The 27,165-nt window shown below is 38.8% G+C and overlaps 1 protein-coding gene across 1 annotated transcript; it reads right to left on the minus strand.

The window, feature by feature from the left end:
* LOC106909445 (Fc receptor-like protein 5) lies at positions 1 to 25,719 on the minus strand. Its single transcript, XM_088015431.1, has 19 exons — positions 25,556 to 25,719; positions 25,176 to 25,208; positions 20,423 to 20,695; positions 18,936 to 19,199; positions 17,802 to 18,083; positions 16,656 to 16,913; positions 15,481 to 15,762; positions 9,821 to 9,834; positions 7,810 to 8,116; positions 6,893 to 7,159; positions 3,842 to 4,090; positions 3,523 to 3,639; positions 3,375 to 3,390; positions 3,205 to 3,284; positions 2,126 to 2,176; positions 1,972 to 2,034; positions 1,819 to 1,878; positions 1,322 to 1,387; positions 1 to 1,181 (listed from the first exon to the last, which is right to left on the minus strand). Exons 1-19 carry the CDS (start codon positions 25,590 to 25,592, stop codon positions 1,096 to 1,098), a joined length of 2,805 nt encoding a protein of 934 aa, XP_087871557.1. The 5' UTR covers positions 25,593 to 25,719; the 3' UTR covers positions 1 to 1,095.
* Positions 25,720 to 27,165: the final 1,446 nt, after the last annotated feature.

Genomic DNA, 27,165 nt, shown 5'->3' on the forward strand with positions numbered 1-27,165 from the left:
TCTGAAGAAGTCATTGATGACATTACTTTTATTTCAGCTCACAAGCAAGAAACAAAAACCACTACAGAGAGACTGCTGAAGTCCACAAAAATATAAAAACTTAGACACACATAAAAACTTATAAATATATATACTTTTAATAAAAGTCAGCGTGCTTGCTATATATATCTAATTAAAAACTATACAAAAAAAACATATTCTTAAGGAGCATAACTGCTGTAAAATAAAGCAACGAGAATAGATAAAAAGATCCCGTATTTTACATATTTCTATTTCATAATTTTAAACAGAAAATGAATCAATTCAGCTGCTACTGCTAAACCAATTAACATTACTGGTTAGAGTTAATTCACAAATTTGATTTTGAAACTGCCAAGGTGCCTGATGATGCATATTCTACACATATCAAAGATTGAATGGGAAGTTCAGTATTTTCTTGCCATCTAGCAATAAAGGTGTATACTTTATTTAGTAGCAACTGTGCAGGAATAAGCTTCAACTAAAATACAGATAACAGATAATAACAGTAGCGCAAAGATATATATCTAATAATTGTTGCTCAGTTACAAGTAGCATTAATAAAACAATCTCTCTACTTGAGACTGTAAAATAAATTTTAATCACTATTGTGCCCAAATGTCTAACATCATCTTGTATTGCTTTTATGTGTTGTAGTCAAATGACCAATCTCTACTTAATTTACCTTGAGCTTGATGACAAACATACAACCAGAACATTTTTCAAAAAGTTAATTGAGGTACTAAGAAGCAAAGTTGCTTCACTTGAAACCAAATCAAACTGTTCCAAATCAAATTTAGTAACTTTAATGGCAACATACTTCCAGATAGAAATAAACACAAAACAATGCAAAATTTGTGTGTTAAAAAAACAATTTGTGAGTCTTTATAAAATGTTGCATTGCAATACCTAAACAAAGGCTTAAGCACATTCACACTTTGGATCTCAGAAAATTCCCCTTTGAATGACCAATACAGATTCTCTAGGAGATTTCTTATGATGGATAAAATTTTTTTGTGATCAAATAAGTTATGAGTTTTGTAATAAATTGCAGAATAAACCATCAGAGTCTCCAGCCTACATGGCAGCGTTGTTTTCCAGGGCTGGCGCTGATCTGATTTCAGAATAAACTGCTGCCTCTGCTGCTGCAGGACGCGACTTCCCTGTCAATGAAGAGATTTATTTAAAATATCAAATCTAAAAAAAAATAAATAAATACATAAATAAAGTATTCCAACACACTTAATTCTGCAGAATTTTCTTTAAAAGATTTGCACAATAAGAACTGCAGATGAATGCTGACCTTTGTCCTTAGCTTTTTTCTTGACTTTCTTCTCATGGTCGATCTCAGCATAGGTTTGAGCCGAGTCTGGAAAGAGAAAACGGGTTTCAGGACATATTTGACTCATTTATGTTCCTTCATATGGAGCTGATGGATTATAAAACATACAGACAGCTAAGAGAAAAACACTGAAAATGTGACAAACTAATCTTGCATTGCATTCTAGGTAATGGTGTGACAGTGGCTCTCAAAGTTGGAGTAAATTAATCAACAAATTTAGTCTTTGATTTGGGATCTATTGAAATAAATCTAAACTAACTTAAAACTATATTAAAGGCATATTTATGCTCTAAATATTATAGATTATTCTTATTAGTGACACTAGTAAACTTAAGTAATACTTGGTGTCAGAAGTCTTATATATATATATTTTTAGGTTAGAAGCTGGCTAACTACAGTCTCTGGCTATTGTAGAGAAATAAACTTTATCAACTATCGTATCATTCATGAAGCTTTACCTGCAGCTCCTGTTTTCACCTCAGAGTAAACAGCGCCCTCTTCTGGCCCACCTTGTCTCCCTGGACAAAATCATAAAATAATCACCAACATGTCGGATAAAACCATTCTCAGTCATTTTTTCATGGTGTATATTGTATATAAGTGGGCCTCACTCTCTTTCCCAAAGGATTTCATTTCAATCAGAGAGTATGTAACTTCTGGGTGTCCATCTGCTGCTGAAATATTACAGATTAAACAAAGATTATTTACTTGTCTGTAAATTACCCAATAATTTAATCTAAAGCATCTTGAAAATACATAATCTACCATTTCCAGCAGCTTCAGCCGAGCCTATCATGTCGTAGAGATGAGCATTTTCTGCAGTGAATAGAAAGAGGAAAAATCGGATAATTTGAATTTAATTAAAAACAGTATATGTAAGTTTGTGACAAATTTTCCTGAAAATAGAAAATCAGACATGACAAATTGACGTAAACAATTTGATCTAAACATGAGCAGCAGCAAAACCAGACAGACAGCCACACAGCAAACATTTTAAAAAATACCACAGAATTGCAATAAGCGTTCACTTGGACATTTAGACACATAAAAACTAACATGAAGCTACATAACATACAGAAAGCAAACTTATGTTAAGTAGAAATGTGTATCTTATCATTCCCAGTCACATAAAACTGCTAAAAAAAAACATGTTTCACTTTGTCAGAGAAATGAAACAATATTTATTCTTCAGGACTCCAATCTCAACTCCTTAAAGCTTTTAGGTCACAGCAGACAGAAACACACAGAATAACAACTAAACACAACAACAAATCTCAGCATTGGCTCGTCTCACAATGAGTTGATGTTTTGATTGTTGATGCTATGTTGCATGACTGTTTTTGTGTTTGTTATGATGTAAAGCACTTTGAAATGCCTTGCTGCTGAAATGTGCTATACAAATAAAATTTGATTTGATTTTGATTTGAGATGAGCCAATGCTATCTCATAGTATAGCATAGCGCTATGCTTTCTATGCTATCATAGCACTGGCTATGAGATAGCATAATGCTATGAGATAGGAAAGTGCTATGCTATCTCATAGGATAGCATAGTCAGTGCTAAGAAGATAGTATAGCCAGTGCTATGCTATCTCATAGTGATATTGCTAACTCATAGCATAGCATGATGATGCTCTTATGTGCAAATCTTATTGCACATAACATCTGTTGCTCCCACTATAGCCACATAATTATCTTGAGCTAATGAACAATCATTCTGTCTAAAGCAGCATTAAAACAACAATAGTTTGCGTTTTGGTCGAAAGCAGGTCAGAGCCAACACAGAGAGGAACTGATTGTGTTCATCTATCGTTGTTAGTAAAAACACATGAATAAAACTCTGACCATGAGAAAGAGATCTATATTCATGACCTTCAGGCTGGTTTGTGGTGGAGCTCTGGCCTCTGACCTCTGAGCCCTTTGACCTGAAAACAGAATAAATACATTATATTTACATCTTAAATATACAATAATGATTTATAATGGGGAGAAAGAAAGAGATGCTATCTACTTACCTGATGCAGCACAAACCTGATAAAAATAAACATATTTTGATTATTCAATCATCTTTCTGCTAGGTTGTATGAAGAATGAATGTCCATATCTGAATAATTTAAATGATTATGAACAATCTGATCCAGTGTGAGGAGAAAAATGTGTCACCTTTTGACTGATTGCAGCGCCACAACAAGAGCAGCAGAATAATGAGGAGGATTCCAACAACTGGTCCAATGATGAACATTACAGGAACTGAAGATGTGACTGGACTGGTTATAGCTACTGGAAATGAGAAACATTAGCAAGGAAAAATGTTTTTGATCTGCAGATTATATAACATGTCCTGTTTGATGAAAAAGTGACTTTAGGCTAAAATATTGACAAATATCAGCAACAAAAACATCCTCAGTGTTCATGTTGTTCTTCTTTAACATTTTAACAGTTTTAATGAATAAAATCCATCAAACATTTTCCTCCTCCTCACCTCTAACAGACATCCAGCTCCTTGGTGACTCTTTTCCTGAATGTTGACATTTGTAGAAACCTTCATCTGACTTTGACACTGCAGAGATATTCAGCTCCCCTCTGCTGTCATGGTTGAGGAGTTTATCATTGTGATAGAAAAACACATTGGAGAGAAGTTGTTGTTCTTTATCTCTGCAGCTCAGAGTAACAGGATCTCCCTCAGTCACAGGATGAACAGGACTCAGCAGGAGAGGAGCAGAATCATCATCTGTAAAACAACCAGAGGATATTCCAGCCTGACTCACTTTCAGTCTGATAGAGGATATGTGAAGAGACCTAAATATTATGGTTATGGTAACTTGAGGTCATCCCCAAAGATAAATAATCAAAACACAAGTGGAAACATGCAAAAAGCTGGGCGGCCATTAAAACGTACTTCTTTATGCCAAAAATATTTCTATGCTGAATTTTGTGAAGGGTCTAAACATGTTTGATTTTTTTCTAAACAAAGACAATATTATATCCTATATATATATATATGTATATACATACATATATATATATGTATATATATATATATATATATATATATATATATATATATATATAAAAAAAAAAAATTCCCCTCTCACCCTCCGTGGGTGGTCTCTTTCATCCTCTGAGCTCGGGTCCTCTACCAGAGGCCTGGGAGCTTGAGGGTTCTGCGCAGTATCTTGGCTGTGCCTAGAACTGCACATTTCTGGACTGAGATGTCTGATGTTGTTCCTGGGATCTGTTTGAGCCACTGCTCCAGTTTGGGGGTGACTGCCCCGAGGGCCCCGATGACCACAGGCACCACTGTGGTCTTCACCTTCCAGGCCTTCTCCAGTTCCTCTCTGAGGCCCTGGTATTTCTCCAGTTTCTCATGCTCCTTTTTCCTGATGTTGTGGTCACTTGGTATTGCTACATCCACCACAACGGCTTTCCTCTGTTCTTTATCCACCACCACAATGTCCGGTTGGTTCGACATTACCATCTTGTCTGTCTGGATCTGGAAGTCCCACAGGATCTTAGCTCGGTCATTCTCCACCACCTTTGGGGGTGTCCCCCATTTTGACCTCGGGGCTTCCAGTCCATATTCTGCACAGATGTTCCTGTACACTATGCCCGCCACTTGGTTATGTCGTTCCATGTACGCTTTCCCTGCCAGCATCTTGCACCCTGCTGTTATGTGCTGGACTGTCTCAGAGGCCTCCTTGCACAACCTACACCTTGGGTCTTGTCTGGTGTGGTAGATCTGAGCTTCTATTGCTCTGGTGTTTAGGGCCTGTTCCTGGGCGGCCAGGATGAGGGCCTCTGTGCTGTCCTTGAGTCCAGCTTTCTCCAGCCATTGGTAGGATTTCCTGATATCAGCCACTTCAGTTATTTGTCGGTGGTACATCCCATGTAGGGGCTTGTCTTCCCATGATGGTTCCTCCAGCACCTCGTCCTCTGTTCCCCATTGCCTGAGACATTCGCTGAGCACATCGTCCGTTGAGGCTTTGTCCTTGATGTATTTATGGATCTTAGATGTTTCATCCTGGACAGTGGCTCTCACACTCACTAGTCCTCTGCCTCCTTCCTTACGGCTCGTGTACAGTCTCAGGGTGCTGGATTTGGGGTGGAACCCTCCATGCATGGTTAGTAGCTTCCGAGTCTTAACATCCGTGGCCTTCATCTCTTCCATTGGCCAGCTAATTATTCCGGCAGGGTATCTGATTACTGGTAAGGCATAGCTGTTTATTGCACGGATCTTGTTCTTGCCATTGAGCTGGCTTCTCAGGACTTGCCTTATTCGTTGGAGGTATTTGGCTGTGGCTCCTTTCCTTGTGACCTCATCGAGGTTGCCATTTGCTTGTGGTATTCCCAGGTACTTGTAGCTGTGCTCTATGTCTGCTATTGTTCCCTCTGGGAGTGAGATATATATATATATATATATATATATATATATATATATATATATATATATATATATATATATATATATATATATATATATATATATATATATATATATATATATATATATATATATATATATATATAATTTCTACCAGAGGTAAAAATTATTTTTAGCTCAGTTGTATTTCTAAGTTAGTTTTATGTCTGCTTTCATTGGTCAGAATCACAATCTAATAAAGAATTGTCAAACAAAAAGTGGTTATTACTGTTACTTGTAATAATTGTAATATATATATAATTCAATGAACTGTCTAGTGTCTACACACATCTCCTGAAATGAATGAAAATTCATGCAAAGAAATTTCATTCATTTGTTGATGGGTTATGGAATATGTATGAATGAAGTAATTTCTTTATTTTTACTACAAATTATCATCCATCTTCTTCTGATCTTTGATAAATCAGTTTCTCTGTTTGATCTTACCACATCCCCTAGCCTGTGTTCACCTCAGATTGAAAGGTAAACTTCAGTCAGATCTGCTTCTTTAAGTCCAGAAAATGGATTAAACATTATATGGGTCTGCTGTTCACTGCACAGGATTTTAAACAAATAACTTAAAAGGTTGTAATTGCAGAATATGGATGAAGCCTCACTAAATCACAATTTAAGGTAATTTTGAAGAAATACTTTAACCTTACAGAAGAAAACTGTACAATCATAAATGCATATCATAAAAACAAATGTATCCTGGAATTATGTCTTTAGGCCAAAAATGTTTGTACTGTTTTAAGTGATATAATCTGGTGAGTTGATTTTAGCTGTAGACAATTTACCTCATGGATGATCAATTTTACATTTTACTCTGAACAGCTTTTAAATAGAGATTAAAAATAAAAAAAACAAACGGACAAACAAACAAACAAAAGAACAAACAAACAAAAGAACAAACAAACAAAAGAACCCCCCCCCCCCCCAGATACCTAAAGAGAAGAAAAATGGCACAAAAAAATCTACCCAATGAATTATCTTTGTGATTTAACCTCAGTCTGTTCAATACAGCAGAAAAAGTCAAAAATCTTCCATGAAGTCTGTGGTATATTTACACTATGATGTTTAGAGAAAGAAAAAAGATAATAAACCAAATCTTACCCTGTACAGTGATGTTGACGGCATTGCTGAACTCTCCTGATCCAGACTCACACCAGAAAACTCCACTACTATACCAGTGTGATTTAATGGTACATGTAGATCCAGTCATTGTACCCCAGATGGAGCAGTGTGACACGTAACTTGTTTCTATAAACCTCTTCAGTCTCCACTTAGTAGAGTTTCCCTCACAGCTCAGAGACACAGAGTCATACCTGAAGTATTGAACTCTGTCAGGATTCACTGAGAGAGAAGCTGCTAGATGAGGATCTGGAAACAAGACAGGATTTAATCTGAGAGCAGAAACATCTTTAAAATGATTCATTACAAATAGTTTGTTTCTAGTTATAAAGGTCACAGCAAACAATTCAGCAAATTGATCAAACTTTTATTTCTGCTTCAAAACTTTCTAAATACCAATGAGGAAATAATTATTTTTTTTACAAATATATATTGGATTTTTTTTCAAATGTTTAACAGCTTTTTCTGATCAATGTTTTAACTGAGCCCTACAGCTGTTGATTTAATCTCCAACCTGCTGATTTCTTTAGCATTTCTTTAAACAATTGTTTGGATTTGTCAAACAATCTGCACAACATAACTTTTTACTTTATATTTATTTCCGGTTACACATGAAACAAATGCAAATATTACAGTAAGAATCTAGGGTAACTTATGTTTATTACCCAATAATATGAATGATCCATCAGTAAACTACCGTATGTAGAAAATATGTTTGTTTTTTTTATTTATTTATTTTATTTTTTTTTTTTATTTCTAATGTCATGCCGTAAGTAAACACAAGACACTTTCCAACATCTTAAAGGATTCTTCTAAAATAAGAAAAAAATATATTTATTGGCTCAGGTTAAATCCTCAAGCTATTTTTGATGAGAGTAAAGAGACAAATATAAACTGACCTGCAGACCAGATAAACTTTGGTTCACTGTAATAAGTGTAAATCAATGATTCTCCTCTTCCTGCTCTGCACACAAATCCTGCTGTGAGAGTCGATCCATTAATGATGAAGGAGTTCTGCTCAGTACCATTGGTGCCGTCAGGAAGCAGCTCATAGGTGTAGTATGGGAAAATGTCCCTCTTGGATGGATCAGGAACAGCTTTATACCAGAAGAACCTCCATCCTGCTGGTTGATGCTCCAAACCCTCACAGCTCAGAGTCACTGAGGCTCCAGGATTCAGCCATGATGGAGACACAGAGAGGACAGGCTGAGGTTTGGGTGCTGGAGAGAGATTAGAAACTGGGTCAAACTTTTGTCCTGATCATCTCTCATCTTTTCATTTTAAATATTTTTAAGGATTATTATTCTATCTCATGTATTTAAATTAAAGTACAAGTATTAAAGTAACAGATTCTCTTTGGTTTGCAATGTCAGAACTTTGTTTTATTTCAATCAATTTGATCTAGAAAGCACCCTTCATGATGGAGGAAGCTCGCTGGAATCACATAATAAATGGTATTTATTTATTTTTTATTATTATTTTAAACAGTTTAATTTTATGTTGTATTCTTAAAGTTTGAGTTTAATTTCAGCTCCCTAGTTACATTTATTGATTTAAGCTCTTAAACTTTTTTTTTTTTATTTTGATCAAGGTTTCATGTAATGTTTCTGGCCCGTCTGCCTGCCATGTTCTTCTCCTTTGCACTCACCTCTCATCAAGCTCATCTGGTTCACCTGCATGCTGCTGCGCTGGAGCGCAATCAGGCTCATGTCTCCCACCTGGTCTCCAGCAGTTATATTCGCTCTCAGGAGGGCAGACGGTGCCAGATTTTTGAAAGCCACCGTGTGAGTAGATATCCAGCATTCCTTCCTGACCTGACCACGATCTGAACACTTTTCGCCCCTTGGATTTCCCTGCCTTGCCTAGCCCTCATTGGATTCTCCTCTGGCCTCTGTTTCCTGGACGTGACCCTGTTTCTGCCTTCCGACCACTGCCTCTTGCCTCGCCCTTGGATTTAGTCTGCCTGGGATCGTTTGTAAGTTTGGAACCTTTTTCTGTGCCCTGACCATCGTTCTCTGCCTGACCCTCTGAAAGGAACCCCATTGGTTGCCTGTCCTATACCCCTATCCCTAATTAAAGTACTTATTAACTTTTATTCGGTGTGTCTGACTGAAATTTCGGGTCCTCAAGTTCTGATCATTACAGAAAAATCTGGCCAAAAATGGACCCTTCGTCAGCACAAGAGTGGCGCAGCAATGTTGAAAGTGCTATCAGTCGACTAAATACTGGCATGAATGAAATAATTACCACGCTGCGTAACATGTCTTCTCCTCCTGACCAGGCACAACCACAGTCACCTCCCGAACCAGCACCTGCAGTTCAGCCCGCTGTGGTCAGAGAGCCTCGTCTGACTCCTCCCGAGCTCTTCAAGGGAGACTCTGACCAGTGCCGTGCTTTCCTTACTCAGTGTGAGATCCACTTTGAGTTGCAGCCCTCCTCTTTCCCTTCTGAACGTTCTAAAGTGGCGTTTGTTATCTCACTTCTGTCCGGTAAGGCCAAACAGTGGGGCACAGCTGAGTGGCAGAATTTATCTGATTCCTGTCTGTCTTATTCTGCGTTTTCTAAGGAACTGATCAGGGTTTTTGACCCCATCCTACCTCAGAGAGAGGCTGCTAGGGGGTTACTATCCTTGAAGCAGGGTAGTAAGAGTGTAGCTTCTTATATCATTGATTTTCACTTGTTATCTGCAGATAGTAGTTGGAATCAGGAGGCATTAATGGATGTGTTCATGCAAGGGCTTAATGAGAATATCAAGGATGAGTTGGCCACTCGAGATTATCCTAAGTCTCTCAAGGACCTTGAAGATTTGGCAACTAGGATAGATCTTCGTCTCACTGAAAGGAGAAGAGAGAAACATCAAAAGGAGGCCTCATCAGCCCCATTTGGCCACAAGGGCCCCCGCTCTGATACCACAAGCTTCTCCCCTCCCTCAGTGGTGGCACCAGATCCTGAACCGATGCAGTTGGGGAGAACAAGGATCTCCATGGAGGAACATGCTCGCAGAAGGCAGTTTAATTTATGTTTTTACTGCGGAGGCAAGGGTCACATGGCAGCTAAGTGTCCATCAAAAGGGCAGGCTCAGTAGAGGTTAGGGGTGATCTACTGAGCCATAGCATATTATCCATCTCCCCATCGTTTTCCTTCTCTGCTAACCTTGTGGTCTCCTCCATTCCCCACCAGGTATCAGTCTTCATTGATTCCGGGGCTGATACTGAGTTCATGGATGAATCTTTTGCCAGGGGCCTCAACATCAAGCTCCTCCACACTTCATCGGTTCATAACGTGCTAGCTTTGGACGGACATCATATTTGCCGATCCAATCTCATCACAGAAAAGGTCAGTCTGTCCCTTGGTGGTAATCATCAGGAGGAGATCACTTTTGTTATAATCCACTCACCACAGCTACCCATTGTTTTGGGGGCCTCATGGCTTAACAAGCACAACCCCCACATTGACTGGCAGGCCAAAGAGATTTTGGGCTGGTCCAGGTCCTGTTCTGCTACCTGTTTGCTCTCTGCTTGCACCCCATCTGTTCCAGACAATGCCATTGAGGAAACTTACCCGGACTTATCCAAGGTGCCACCGGATTACCATGAACTTAAGGAGGTGTTCAATAAGTCCAGGGCCACAGCCCTTCCCCCTCATAGGCCCTATGACTGTGCTATTGAGCTCCTTCCAGGCACGTCACCCCCCAAGGGGCGTTTATATCCTCTATCTGCTCCTGAGAACCAAGCTATGAGGAAGTATGTAGAGGATTCCCTCAAGGCTGGAATCATTCGCCCATCCTCGTCTCCTGCTGGTGCAGGGTTTTTTTTCGTAGGCAAGAAGGATGGGTCTCTAAGACCATGTATAGATTACAGGGGTCTTAATGACATAACTGTTAAGAATCGGTATCCTCTTCCCCTCATGAATTCAGCTTTTGATCAGATCCAGGGAGCTAAGATCTTCACTAAGCTAGACCTGCGCAATGCGTACCACCTTGTTCGCATCAGAGAAGGGGACGAATGGAAGACTGCATTTAACACCCCCACTGGTCATTACGAGTACTTGGTCATGCCTTTTGGGTTAACCAATGCTCCAGCAGTCTTCCAAGCTCTGGTCAATGATGTTTTGAGGGACATGGTCGGGCACTTTGTTTTTGTTTACCTTGATGACATTCTCATCTACTCTCAGGATCTGGATTCTCACAAGAACCATGTTCGGTCGGTCCTTCTTCGCCTCCTCCAGAATCATCTTTTTGTTAAGGCAGAGAAATGCGAGTTCCACTCCACTACCACCTCTTTTCTGGGCTACATCATTTCCCCCAACCAGGTGATCATGGATCCTTCTAAGATTTCTGCTGTTTCCAAATGGCCCACACCCACAGATCGCAAACAATTACAGAGATTTCTTGGATTTGCTAACTTTTACCGTCGGTTCATTCGTAATTTCTCTCAAGTAGCGTCTCCGCTTCATGCCATTACCTCATCCAAGGTCCAATTCAGTTGGAGCAGGCAGGCAGAGGAGGCCTTCTCTAGGCTCAAGTCTTTGTTCACCTCTGCTCCAGTTCTCCGGACCCCTGATCCTGAGAGACAGTTCCTTGTGGAGGTCGATGCCTCTAGCACTGGGGTAGGCGCTGTCCTAAGTCAGAGAACCACTGACGGTCGTATTCATCCTTGTGCCTTCTTTTCTAGGACTCTATCCAGTGCCGAACGGAACTATGATGTGGGGGACAGGGAGCTTTTGGCCGTCAAGCTGGCCCTAGAGGAATGGAGGCATTGGCTGGAGGGGTCCAAGGAACCATTTCTAGTATGGACGGACCACAAGAATCTGGAGTACTTGAGGGCAGCCAAACGGCTCAACCCCAGGCAGGCTAGGTGGGCTCTGTTTTTTGGGCGGTTCAATTTTACACTCTCTTACAGACCTGGGACCAAGAACATGAAACCGGATGCCTTGTCAAGGATTCACGAATCCTCGGAGTTGATGGCCGCTGGTACAGAGGAGTTTATCCTCCCAGACTCGGTGAGATTGTCTGTAACCATGTTGGAACTGGAGGAGGAGGTCAGGGACGCCACCCGAGGTCTTCTGGTCCCAGCCTCTTGCCCCCCCGACAGGCTGTTCGTCCCGGAACATCTGGTCCCTAAGGTACTCAAGTTCTGCCATAAATCCCGTCTGTTCTGTCATCCAGGCATCAGCAAGACCTTACAGATTGTCCAGTCTCAATTCTGGTGGGGCTCAATGACCAAGGATATTAAGGAGTTCATTGCGGCCTGTCATCAGTGCTGCCAAGCAAAGTCGTCTCGTCGCCCGCCCTCAGGGTTGCTGCGGCCCCTTCCCATCCCATCACGCCCTTGGTCACACATCGCTATGGACTTTGTCACAGGTTTGCCCAGTTCTGATGGATTTGTTGTCTTGTTAACTGTTGTTGACAGATTTTCGAAGATGGTCCATCTGGTCCCCCTCAAGAAACTCCCCTCTGCAAAGGAAATGGGGGAGATCATGGCACGGGAGGTGTTCCGCCTCCACGGGCTCCCCACTGACATCGTCTCGGACAGAGGACCTCAATTTGTCTCTCGTTTCTGGAAGGAGTTCTGCACCATGCTTGGCATATCCGTCAGTTTATCGTCTGGTTTCCATCCCCAAACTGATGGGCAGACCGAGAGGGCTAACCAGGAGATAGAGACCAAGCTTCGTATCCTTTGTGACTCTGACCCTACCAGGTGGTCACACAACCTACCATGGGTGGAACACGCCTTGAATGCTCTTCCCTCTAGCTCCACTGGTCTTTCGCCCTTCTACATTGTCCATGGGTTCCAGCCACCGGTGTTCACTATTCAGGAGAGGGAGGCTAAGGTCCCCTCCGCTCACGCTGCAGCTATGAGGTGCCAACGGATCTGGAGGAAGGCCAGGAGGGCCATGATCAAGTCGTCGGAGGTGCAATCCAGATCTGCTAATCGGCATAGAGTCCCAGCACCCATCTACCGTGTTGGCCAGAAGGTCTGGTTGTCGTCTAAGGATCTCCCCCTACGGGTGGAGAGTCGGAAGTTGGCACCTCGTTTTATTGGTCCCTTCCCCATCTCCAAGGTGGTGAACCCAGTGGCGGTCCGCCTACAGCTGCCCCGTTCCATGAAGATTGACCCGACATTCCATGTGTCTCGGGTCAAACCCTACACCTCACCTCGTCTTGAGCCTGCCTCCAGACCCCTTCCGCCCACTCGGTTCCTGGATGGGGACCGGATCTATACTGTTCGCCGCATCCTCCGGTCCAAGAGAAGGGGACGTGGCATCCACTACCTGGTGGATTGGCAAGGATATGGACCGGAGGAACGGACCTGGATTCCTGGTCGCTTTGTCATCGACAAGACCCTCCTGAGGGATTTCCACCGCCTCCATCCTGATCAACCGAAGGGTCCGTCAGGAGCCGGACCTTAGGAGGGGGGTACTGTAATGTTTCTGGCCCGTCTGCCTGCCATGTTCTTCTCCTTTGCACTCACCTCTCATCAAGCTCATCTGGTTCACCTGCATGCTGCTGCGCTGGAGCGCAATCAGGCTCATGTCTCCCACCTGGTCTCCAGCAGTTATATTCGCTCTCAGGAGGGCAGACGGTGCCAGATTTTTGAAAGCCACCGTGTGAGTAGATATCCAGCATTCCTTCCTGACCTGACCACGATCTGAACACTTTTCGCCCCTTGGATTTCCCTGCCTTGCCTAGCCCTCATTGGATTCTCCTCTGGCCTCTGTTTCCTGGACGTGACCCTGTTTCTGCCTTCCGACCACTGCCTCTTGCCTCGCCCTTGGATTTAGTCTGCCTGGGATCGTTTGTAAGTTTGGAACCTTTTTCTGTGCCCTGACCATCGTTCTCTGCCTGACCCTCTGAAAGGAACCCCATTGGTTGCCTGTCCTATACCCCTATCCCTAATTAAAGTACTTATTAACTTTTATTCGGTGTGTCTGACTGAAATTTCGGGTCCTCAAGTTCTGATCATTACATTTCAGAGATTTTCATTGGCCTCTTCCTGCTTTCACATGAATAAAACTCACAAACAAAGACAACCTGAAAATCGCAATCAATAAAAAAAAATTAATTGATTAAACGTGGGTTTGAAGCTTTTATATGCCTAACAGTTATATGTAATATCTGATAGGGCATAAGCATGAAAAAGCTGCTGTTCTGTTACTTTGCTTCAAATTTCAATTGAAATATTTAGTGCCAAACAAGAAGGTTTTAAAATTGTCAGAAGAAAAATTCTGTCATAGTGACACAAAATAAAATATAATAAATGATCACTTCAACTTACACACAGTTAGGTTAACAACATTACTCCATGGTGTCACGGAAAACCCTTCTCCTTTTCCTCTACAGCTGTATTCTCCACTGTGGGACTCAGTAGCTGAGTTGATCCTGTATTCACTGGATGATGGAGAGTTTCTATTGGTTGTTCTCCATTCATACGTCCACTGAGTTCCTCCCTGGATCTCACATCTCAGAGTGACTTTCTCTCCTCTGTAGATCTGAGACCAGTTGGGTTGAAGAACCAAACTGGGTTTATTGGGATCTATAGGAAAAATATATAGTTAGGAAATTACCAGAACAGTCAAGAGTATTTAACGTAACACTTATAGTGAGTAAAATCACTTTCTTAAGTTGCAGGAAACATTTCTTTAACTTTAGTGAGTGAATTTGATCAAAACTATCCAGGAGCTCTTTTAAAATGTGTTTGTTTTAGTTAGTAAAACCCTTTAAAATATTACAGTGAAGTCAGACTCTCTGCCAGCAGCTGAGAAAGAAATTAAGGATTGGTTTCAAACTCTTTGCAAAAATACCCATTTTGATCAAATTTAAATATGTTGAAACGATCAGGGTAAATATGAATTTAATTCATAAATTAAATTATAGAGTAAAGCAGCTGCTTTATTGTTGTTGGATATTTTTAAATGCTGCTTGGTTGTTTGTGGGTTTTAATATTAGTTATTAATGATCTAATAACTATTATTTCTTCATTCATATGTCCTCTCAGTTACTTCCTGGTTTTTTACACCAGACTGTCTTTACTTCCAGAGACCAGCTGGTTTTCAGGATCACAGTCAGTTTAGAAACTGTTCACACACAAAAACATCAAGTTAGAAAATTAAAAGAAACAAAGTGAAGCTGAACACAAATAATAATGCAGGTTTTTGCCTGTCCAGCAAAAGCAGATTTGATTTGTTATAGAGAATATATTTTCTTCCAGTGAATATGTAAACAATAACAGTAGAATGACATTAAACAAAAAATGATATATAAAAAAATAAAAACACAATGGATTTGGGTTCAAGTTTTAAACTTAATAAATCTATTTTACATCAGGGGGTCAGCTCAGGTTTTTAGTAATATTGGATTATTGTGTCTGTTTCAACAGGATCAGATTCAAATAAGTCAAGAATCAAAACTGTAAATGTTTCTGTCTTCTGGAGAAGTTACACTGACAAAAGTTATTATCACATTCACACAATAAAAAACTTGACATGATCACAGATTAATCTATTTAGAATTATATCCAGGTTTTAAATATTATTTCTTGTCATGGTGATGAGCTGATAACTAAACTCACCAGTTATCTGAATGGTGACCTTGTTGCTGGTTCCTGATTCAAAAACTGGGTCTCCTCTTCCTCCTCTTCCTCCTCTGCAGCTGTACTCTCCTCCCTCTGAGACTCTGATGGTTCCATCTGGTTCTGTGTTTCTGGAGGATCCATCTGCAGGATATTGTTGTCCATTTCTGAACCAGTCAAACTTCCAGCCAGTAGATCCTTCAACAGAGCAGGTCAGTGTAACACTGCCCCCTGCTGGTATGACTGTTTCCATTGCTGTCAGTTTGGCTGTGGGTTTATAAGCTGTTGAGTTTGAAAATGAAAACAATAAGTAAATCACCAGAATATGAATTATTTCAGGAAGAATTTTGTCATAGTAAAATATCTACATTAAAACTGAATAAAATTAAAATTTTCAAACTAAGGAGAAACATGAACTCTTCATCTCCCTGATGGACCAGATTTTCTGTCATGTTTCCTGTAAATAAGAAGTTGTATAAACTTTTATCATTGCAGATGAAATTCCAAACCTGCCCTATGATTCAAACTCAGGTTCAACCAGATTATTTCAACATCAACAACAGATCAAACTAGCAGAGTCACAAACAAATCAACATGTAGTTTATCAACAACACATCTAGTTTGGTTCTACAATTTTTAACACAAATTATACAAACATGTGTTGGTCAAACATGACTAAAATAATTTTTATGTGTACCAATATAAAACCATTGTTTTTGGTCAAGATGGAATTATGAGCAAAACCAGCTGAAAATCACCAGAGCTTCTCTAAATAATGGTTCACACTGAAAAGCAAATCTCCATCTTTTCATATTCCACAGCTCCAAGGAAGAATATTGTATCTTGTTACATTTGTTAATATCTTAAAAGATATTTTACTGCAAAATATGATGTTAAACTCTCCATCTCTCTCTGTAAAAACTCAGTTCATCTTTATTGTCTCCTGTTTAGGTTCATGTATGCAAGGAAAATATTCTTTTGTTTTTTCCTCTACATTTCTCACAAAAGTCACTCATTAAATATTTGTTGGTTCTTTCTGTTTCCCTGAGGAGAAACTGGAGCTTTTAGTATGAGACTGCTTGATCAGAAATATTTCCTGTTGCTTAATTCAGTTTCTGCAAAAAGGAAAGTAAATACAAAAATGTTCAGTTTGAGTTGAGGTCAGTCTGACTCACGTTTCACAGTCAGTCTGACAGAATCACTCCACTCTGTTAACTTGTAGTCTCTGATTCCTCTACAGATGTATTCTCCACTGCCAAACTCAGTAGCTGTGATGGTCTTGTGTTCACTGGATGTTATAGTTTTCCCATTGGTTGGTCTCCATTCATACGTCCACTGAGTTCCTCCCTGGATCTCACATGTCAGAGTGACTTTCTCTCCTCTGTAGATCTGAGACCAGTTGGGTTCCAGGATCAATCTGGGTTTATTGGAAACTAAAAACAGAAACATCTGATCAAGAATTTACAATAAAGTTTACAGAATTTATCACTTGCGTTTAGCAAAGCCACTGCCAAAGGTCAGAGGAAACTTTTCTGTAACCTTTTTGAATAATATTGATCAATGTTTCTCCCACAGAATAATCAGTAACAGGTCATTTTTAAATTATTAATAACTTGGTATAAAGTATAGACGTGTCCAAATCATATGATTATGTAAAAAAGCAGCTGCTGCTTTTGTGATGATTTATTGAAGTTATTTTAATGTTGATTACTTGTGATGGTAAATTATTATTAACTAATTTATTATAAGTAGTTAAGAAGTGTATCAACAGCGTTAATGATGCTTTATTCAGTGAATGGTGGATAATAATCTAACTTATTTTTTCTCCACTGTATATCAATTTAATTTCTTATAAAAGGGAATTTTACTTGATTCAGCTAAATAAATCAGGGAATTAACTGAAAATGTAAACATTTTAATACATTTATAAATGCATTAAAATGAAACTTAAAATATATTTAAAATATAAAATAAAATATATTTTAAAGAACAATGACCTGGTCAGGACCCAAGTTTTTAAACTTAATATATTTCACAGCAGGATGTCAATCTTATCAGTTTAGGTTTTTAGTAATAAATTATTGCGGCTGTTTAAACAGAAGTAATTTTAAATAAGTCAAAGAGAGAAAATATGAATGTTTCTGTCTTTTGCAGTTAATGTGATAGATGATCAATTTCACACACAAAAAAGTTGATATAATCAGAGATTAATTTATTTTTTATCTGTTGTTGATGACAAATGTTTCCTGAAAAAAGTTGAGGATAAAGCTCAGGATGTAAAAAATCATCTGTTATGATGATGACTTGATAACTAAACTCACCAGTTCTCCAAATTGTGACCTCACTGCTGTTTCCTGAGTAATAAACTGGGCCTCCTCTTCCTCCTCTTCCTCCTCTGCAGCTGTACTCTCCTCCCTCTGAGACTCTGATGGTTCCATCTGGTTCTGTGTTTCCAGAGGATCCATCTGCAGGATATTGTTGTCCATTTCTGAACCAGTCAAACTTCCAGCCAGTAGATCCTTCAACAGAGCAGGTCAGAGTAACACTGCCCCCTGCTGGCATGTATTTGGGCTCTGATGACAGTTCGGCTATGGGTTTATAAGCTGTTGAGTTTGAAAAATGAGAACAATAAGTAAATCATCAGAATATGAATTATTTCAGGAAGCATTTTGTCATAGCAAAAAGAAAAAAAATCTATGTTAAAATCTAACACCACATAATTTGTCAAACTAAGGAAAACATGAACTCTGTCATGTTTCTTATAAGCTGTAGAAACATTAATTATTGTTTGTGAAATTCCAAACCTGCTCTATAATTTAAAATCAGGGGAAGATTATTTCATCAGCAGATCAAACTAGCAGAGTCACAAACTGACCAACATGTAATTTACCAACAGTATCAGCTTGGTTCTAGATTGTTTAAAACAAATTTATAAAACATGTCTGCATCAAACATGTGCTGTATAACATGACTAAAATGTTCTTTATGTGTATCAATATGAGACAATGATCCAGTCAGGAAAGAAGTCTGAGCAAAATCAGATGTAATTCTCAATAGAGCTTCACCTAAATGATGGTTCACACTTAAACATTTAAGTATTCAGCTCCAAGGCAGAATATTGTATCTTGTTACATTAGTTAATACCTTCAAAAATATTTTACTAAAAAAGACATTCTGTTTGCTGAATGATGTTAAAGTCTCCATCTCTCTCTATCAACACAGTTCATCTTTACTGCCTTCAGCTGGAAAATATTTCTTTGTTTTTCCCCCTACATTTCTCACAGAAGTCACCCATTCGCCATTTATCATTTATTTTTGTTCTCCCAAGGAGAAACTGGAGTTTTTAATGAGAGACTCCTTAATCAGGAACATTTTCTGTTGTTTAATTCAGTTCCTAGAAAAAGGAAAGTAAATACAAAAAATGTTCAGTTTGAGTTGAGGTCAGTCTGACTCACATAACACAGTCAGTCTGACAGCATTACTTCCTTCTGTTAGCTCATGGCTTCTGCTTCCTCTACAGATGTATTCTCCATTGTCAAGCTCAGTAGCTGTGATGGTCTTGTGTTCACTGGATGATGGAGATTTCCCATTGGTTGGTATCCATGCATACGTCCACTGAGTTCCTCCATCAACCTGTATCTCACATGTCAGAGTGACTTTCTCTCCTCTGTAGATCTGAGACCAGTTGGGTTCTTGGATCAAACTGGGTTTACTGGAAACTAAGGAAAGAAATATCTGATCAAGAATTTTCCACTACAGTTCACAGAATTTCTCAGATGCATTGAGCAAACCTGCTGTCTAAGATCAGAGGAAACTTTTCTGTAACCTTGGTGATTTTGATCAATATTTCTCTCGAGCTGTCCAGGAGCTCTTGTGTTTGTTTTAGTTAGTAAAATCCTTTAAAATATTAAAAAGAAGTCAGTCTCTCTGGTAGAAAGAAATTGAGGATTGGTTTCAAACTCTTGAATAAACACAATGATCAGTAAGAGATTGTTTATTTAATTATTAATAACATACAGACTAAAATACAGATATGTTCAAATGATCAAGGCAAATGTGTTTTTACTCCAAAAATAAATTATTTTGCTGCTGATTTTATGTTGATTTGTTCCTTGGTTGTTTATTGTAGTTGGTTAGAGTTTTAATAAATATAATTAATGTAATGATATAACATTATCTGGAGTTATACTAGAATAACATCACTCCACTGAAATAAGAGAAAAGCTCGATCCTCTTCTACTGAATTCTTTCCTGTCAGCTATAATGATCCTGTAGAGCTGATGTTGGAGAACGATCTAACTTATTATTTTTAATTCATACGTTCTCTCAGTACCTTCCTGGTTTTTACACTTCAAATTGTTTCTACATTCAGAGTCCAGCTGGTTTTCAGGATCACTGTCAGATTAGAAACTGTTCACATACAGAAGCATCAAGTTAGAAAACTAATGGAAGCAAAGCAAAGCTGAACATATGTAATATTACAAAGGACTTTAGACATTCACTATTTTAGTATGTTAATTTAATTTGTTATAAAGCAAATAATTTTTCTTCAAGTGTTTGAAAATGAAAACAGCATGAATGTATTAAAATTAAACATAACAAATGTTTGAAATGAAAAAAAGAGAAGAAAATGTTGTTGCTTCAAAGTTTTTAAACTAAATAAATATATTTTACTTCACGAAGTTTATTTAGATTGTTAGTAATATTAGATTATTGTGCCCGTTTCAACAGAATCAGTTTTAAATAAGTCAAGGCTTGAAACTGCTCATGCCTCTGTCTCCTGGAGAAGCTGCAACGTGATTAATGATCAAATTCACACAATAAAAATCTTGATATGATCACAGATGAACCTATTTAGAATTATATCTGTTGTTGATGACAAATGACCAATTTTGGGATTTAAAATAATCTGTCATGGTGATGACCTGATAACTAAACTCACCAGTTCTCCAAATTGTGACCTCACTGCTGTTTCCTGAGTAATAAACTGGATCTTCTCTTCCTCCTCTGCAGCTGTACTCTCCTCCCTCTGAGACTCTGATGGTTCCATCTGGTTCTGTGTTTCTGGAGGATCCATCTGCAGGATATTGTTGTCCATTTCTGAACCAGTCAAATTTCCAGCCAGTAGATCCGTAAACAGAGCAGGTCAGAGTAACACTGCCCCCTGCTGGTATGATTGTATAACTTGCTCTCAGTGTGGCCGTGGGTTTATAATCTGTTGAGTTTGAAATTGAGAACAATACATAAATCATCACAATATAGATTATTTCAGGAAGCTAAATTAAAATTGAACAATATTTAATTTTTCAAACTAAGGAGGAACATAATCTCTACTGAACCTAATGGACCAGGTTTTCTATCATGTTTCCTGTAAATGAGGAGCTGTGGAAACTTTTATCATTGCAGGTAAAATTCCAAACCCGTTTCTAACTCAGATTAAATCAGATTATTTCAACAACAGATTGAACTAGCAGAATCCCAAACAAACCAACTTTTAACTTAACAACAACACACACCAATTAGTTCTAGATTGTTTAAAATAAATTACACAAACATGTCTGAGTCAAACATGTGTGCTATAACGCAACTAAAATGTTTTCTGAGTACAAAAATTTGAAATAATCAGGAAAGAATTATGAGCACATCCAGCTGCAAATTAGTAACAGCTGTACTTAAATGATGCTTCAGTCTTTTACTAAATGGTTCATGTGGTTATTTAATTTGCTACCTAAACAGATGCAATAAAAAAGGTCTGTTGGTGGTTGGATCAAAGAAATTCTCCAGCTGTGTTCTCGGATTGATGCAATATTCTGGCATGACAAGATATAAAAAGAAAACCATGATGTTTTATACTTTTCTACATACAAATATTGGTGAGCGCAACATATCTTATTAGAGTTTATTAATCTATTCTTTGAGTTTGGACCAGCTTTTCAACTGTTTATTTTTCTGTTTTTTTTATTTTCTCTTTATTGGAGTTGCTAAGCCTTGCTTTCATTGTATCTTTCAACTTAATGAAAGTCCCTCAAACTCAGAGACTTTCTCACTAACCGCCCTCAGGTGATGAAAATAGGAAACAGAACATCACCCACCCTGGTCCTCAATACAGGCACTCCACAGGGCTGTGTGCTTAGTCCGGTTCTTTTTACTCTGTTTACCCACGACTGTGTAGCCATCCACTCATCTAACAAGGGATGGCTGTACCTCATACAGGAGGTCCAGCAGGACTGTGCACCCACCCAGGGGCGTAGGAAGCGGGGAGGACGGGGGGACCAATATTGGAGAGAGCCACATTCGTCCCCCCCAATAATTTCACCGCAGTTGCGAAGAATTTTAAAATCTTCCACTCGCATGCTTTTATTTTGAAGGCGCACAACAGCGCATTCAGCAGAGCGCTTCCTCCCCCTCCCCCCTCTGAACGGCTCAGAGTAAAGGCAGCAGCAGAGAAACTCCGTTTGAATGAGGTAAACAATCTGTCGGGAATTTTGCCATGAATATCTCTCGTTTATAACATCTTGTTGTCAGTTTACTTTCATAAATAGAACTGAATCTTTTTGGTTAAGCCGTTTTAATTCTGGAATAGTCACATGTCCAATATTATACTGCTAACTTTGTCGAAAAGTAAGCTACTCTAGCCATAATGATTTATTTAATCAGATTGAGACTGAAACAGCAGCAAAATTAGCCTTTTTATTATTTAAAGTGAGCAACACCTGATCATACTCAACCACTTAACAAGTATATTATATTATATTATATTATATTATATTATATTATATTATATTATATTATATTATATTATATTATTATTTAGATATTTAGAAGAACAACAGTGCTGGAATGATGTTGAAGAAAGGTGAAGAAGCTCTGGTGAGGTCTTCATTTAGTTTATTAAAATATGTATTAACTTTTTAATTTTTAAATAAACTAAACTATTTTATTATGAGAGGAGCAGGTCAGGGAAGACATAGGAGAACCAGGTGGAGTTTCAGAATGTGAAGATATAAAAATTACATTAATTTCAATAAAACCAGAAAGGAGAACAGGTGAAGACTGATGTCAGGTTGATTTCTTTCAACGTTTTAATATTTTTTTTCATTATTTCCAAACTGTAAGGGTAATGATTAGGAGACATTGACAATAAGAAAGGTGCTTGAGGAGAGGTTTAAAATAAATTTGTGAAAATTTTTGCTACACAGTAAATAGAGTTGAGATGTATAATAATGTATACATCTGAAAATTAAGTTTAAATTCTCGTTCTGTATGATAAAAACATACTTTTTATATTTAGTTCACATTCTGACACTGTACATTACTAAAGTGTCTGTTGTAAATCCATGAATCCATGCAGGAACATCAGGCTGCAGAAAGTCAGAGGGAGGCAGAGACAGAAACATATAACTAGATATTTTAGTTAAATGTTTGTGGCTGAAAATGACAGGGAAAAAAAAACATTTAGGCTTTTTGCCTCAGTGTTTTTTTATGGTAAGTTACTGAATGCAGGGATGGAAAGTGGGACTGAGTTAACAGTGAGGAACTAAAATGTCTGTTAGATGTGAAAAAGTATCATTTTTGTTTATTTTGTAGATCAAACTGTTGCACTGATGTAGAGAGATGTTTAAGAAGAACAAAACTTGTTTTTTAGATTTTATTTTTGTTGGTCAAACTGCTGTATTGAGTTTAAAACTGCTGAGTCCTATTTTATGAGCCGTTTTCTACTTTGGTTTTAGAAAGAAGTAAAACCAGTTAAATTACCAGTTAATTTATATCAATGCATTTTGACCAATAATCAAATGTCTTTTGACCAATAAGATATATCAGAATCTGTTAGCCTGTCTGTGCTACCAGAGTATTTATCTTGCTAGTTGTGAGGCAAATTCTAAAGTGAGTGTTCATCCTGGAATGACGGTCATTATACTATGCATAACTTTAATCTGATTATTGGATTGTAAATAGTAACATGTTAGAATACTTGTTACTGAAACAAGGATCAGATTAGAGTAACGCATTACTGATGTGTTGATGGCATAATTGACACTTCTGCTCAAGCTACTTACTGATCTGTCAGGTTTCTGATATGCGTCCCCCCCAATGACAGACTCGTTCCTACGCCCTTGCACCCACCTATTATGATTCAAGGGGAGGTGGTGGAGTGCTTGGACAACATCAAATTCCTGGGCATCCACATCACCTCAGACCTGATCTGGTCACTGAACACCTCTTTTCTGACGAGGAAGGCTCAACAAAGACTCTTCTTCCTCAGGAAACTGAAAAGGCCTGGACTCCCAACTCAGTTGCTCAAGAACTTCTACAGAAACATGATTAAGAGCATGACTGTGTGGTACGGCAGCTGCACAGTCCAGGACACAAAGGACATGGCCAGGGTGGTGAAAACAGCCCAGTGGGTTGTGGGGAGTCAGGTCCCAGACCTGGTCCTTATATATACCTGCAGACTGCAAAGGAAGGCCGGTTGTATTCCCAGTGATCTCACACTCTGAGGACACAAACTAATTGTACCGCTGCCATCTGGGAAATGGTACAGGTACATAAAGTCTGCAGCCATGCTGCTGAAGAGTGACTGTTGGGAGCTTCTTTCACCACCTGTCAGTCCCCTCGTCTCTCACTGGATGCCTTTTGAGAGTTCAGAGCTCACCTACATTTGTGTCCTGCCCTCCTGTGAGGTACCCTTCTACTCAGGATTCCACTCTGATCATGATTTCCTCTCTCCTGCTCCATGCAACCCCCCCCACCCCCCAGCTGTCTGACTTCCCCCAACAGCCCCTGCTTGCTATCGCTCCACCACCGTCCAACCAGCGCCTGCTCTGCCCTTTCCTCCCATCGCCATCTAGACAAACGGACTCGAACCACCGCACCTTGCCACTCCGTGTCGCCAGTATCTTCTCAAGAAACTTTTCACTTCTGCAACCATCAGTTTGGCTCAATTCTTGCCCTTTCCTGGCGGATCCCCTGGACCAGCACGAGTAAGTGCCATCTGCATCATCTGGGCTCAGTATTCCCGCTGGACTCTTGTCTCTCTTTCTGTTCCCAGTGTTCGGATCCAGTTTTCCAGTTTGGGTTTTGTTCCTGTCCTCAACACCTTCATTGTTACACTTTTCAACTTGTTGTAAATAAACCTAAAATAGCTGTTCCTGTCTGCTGATGGTGTTTCTGCATGTGGGTTAAAGACCAAAAAACATGACAAGAACAACTTTTTCCCAAGAACTGTGAAATCAATCTGACCACCTGCAGAAACACTCACACCCATTTGTTGCACCTTAAGTTCTGATTAAAACTTTATATACTTATTTATTTATCAATAAGAGTACCACTCCAATTTGGCTATGTTCTAGAAACCTAATGAAATAAAAATCTTATATGAAATAACTCTAGATAAGGTTTTTATGCCCTACAGCAAAAATTAAGATATATTAATATCACAATATGTTAAACTTCTGCTCCATCTTGTATTATTTTCTATAAAATAGTGTAGAATTTCTGCTACATTTGGTTTAGAAAAACTATCTAAATAGACACAAATGTCTCTAAAAACAAGAATTGTGATACTAAAGTGCCAATTGTTTCAGTGTTTTTCTATACTGCACCATTAGGTTCCATTTCTGTACAAAACAAAGTTAAATGCATTGGATAAACACCATATTTCTTCATTTAAGTTAATTCCAAAACAACTTACTTACCATCAGCACGTCCATGAAGCAGAGAACTGAGCACTGCAAGAAAGATCAAGCCTTGGTCAGACATTATACATTGTATTATTCTGATTAAGAATAACAAAATGCTATATTATTCATTTTAGAAGAAGATTAAAATAAAACTGACTGCTTGAAATAATAAACAAAGATTTAAATATCACATTATGTCCAACAAATTCACATATAGTGTCTCTAACAAATCCAAGGCAAAAGTTGCTTGAATTACAATGCTGATTACAAAAAGAGGAAAAAGACTTTAGTGTTTTGTTTTCAACAGTCAGATCTTAACAGAGATCCACGCTCACATGTTATCATGAAGAAACATTTTCTTTAAACTCTGAGCAGAAAGTCAGTGACGTACTTACAGAAAAAGCCCAGCATGCAGAGCAGAGCGGGTTTCATCCCGGCATCCAGAACGGCTGCACAGCTCAACTGAACGGCTTCTACTTGGTTTTAATTGTGTTCATATAAAAGGAGAAGTCTAAAATATATATTACATCAATAAGTTTCGTGCTTCCACTTCTTACTATTTTCTCTCTGTGTTTCCTTCCCTTTTATACTAACTTCACACGACAGCAGCCACTGACATTGCAGCACTTGATGGTGGTTTGCATTTCCTGTCCGCTGCAGATATTTTAACCTTATGCACAATGTTTCTTACTGGCTCGCACAGAAACATCCAAATAAACAAAAACACACTAAATTTGAATGCATGTTGCTAAACAGAGCCGCTATACAAAGGTTTGCAAAAGACAGTTTGCTCATTCTCAGTTTTAAGCATTCTCCTGTTTTGATGTGTGAACTTTACACAGAGAGAGAAAAATGCTAAAACAGTAACTTTGACCTTCTGCCACTGACTGACCTCTATCTGCTGAGCACCATCTTGTCTAGTTTTACCCACTTACCTGTTATAGGCTGCAGGTCACCACCATCAGATCAGCCTCATTATTATAAATAACATTTGTTCAACGAACAAAGAGCAGCAGCAAATTGAATAGATTGCTTTACAGATAAGCATGCTTGCTTTTGGATTCTTTGAGGAAGTTGTGAGAGAAACCTCATCATACAGAAACACTCCTGGGTAAGACTTAAACTCAGGGTCATTTTTCTGCCTCGCACCAACTGTAAGAACAGTAGGGGACATGCATCTCACAGAGCATCACCTTAGGTACCTATCAGCACATTTCTAAACACATTTTGTATGTGTGTGTGTGTGTGTGTGTGAGTGTATGGACGGAAGTGGACTTAAGTGTTAAAATGGCGGTCATATCAGATACACGTTTCCTGGAATAAGGTCTGTGAATAAAATATGGTTGATCTGGTGAGTGGCGTGTTCAAACGCCATTGGACCTTTAAGACATGAGGTGCAAAGGATTGTGGGATGAGTCAGATAGTTGAATGTCTTTTGGTGTCGTCCTGAAAAAAAGAGCATGCTAATTTGTATGAGGGGCCGTTTAGGACAAAATTTACGTTTTGTCTCTCACACACTACCAGAAACTCTCGCACACTCCAAAAAAATAGCCACGCACACTCAAAAAATACTAAAATGTCACACACACACAAACGTTAACTTTCTCGCACACATACACTACTAACAGCTCGCACATTCACAAACTTTAACTGTCTCGCTCACATACACTACTAACAGCTCGCACATTCACAAACTTTAACTGTCTCGCTCACATACACTACTAACAGCTCGCACACACACACAGACGTTTATCTCTCACATACACAAGACTAAAGTTGAACACACACACACAGTACTAAGACTCGTTTTTTGAATGTGTGAGAGCGAGACTCTTTTTGAATGTGTGAGAGTTGTCACGGAAGAGGCGGGGCATAATTTTTGGATCAAACTGCGCATGCGTAGATCCTAAACTATAATTTTCCATTTTTGACTCACTGTATGTTGTATTACTTAGTATATTTGTGCTTTTAAATATATATAAATATATTGAAACTATCTTTCAAT

The sequence above is a fragment of the Poecilia mexicana genome, unplaced genomic scaffold (assembly GCF_051168715.1).
Source record: "Poecilia mexicana isolate PSO_F unplaced genomic scaffold, ASM5116871v1 scaffold_18, whole genome shotgun sequence".
Lineage (NCBI taxonomy): Eukaryota > Metazoa > Chordata > Actinopteri > Cyprinodontiformes > Poeciliidae > Poecilia > Poecilia mexicana.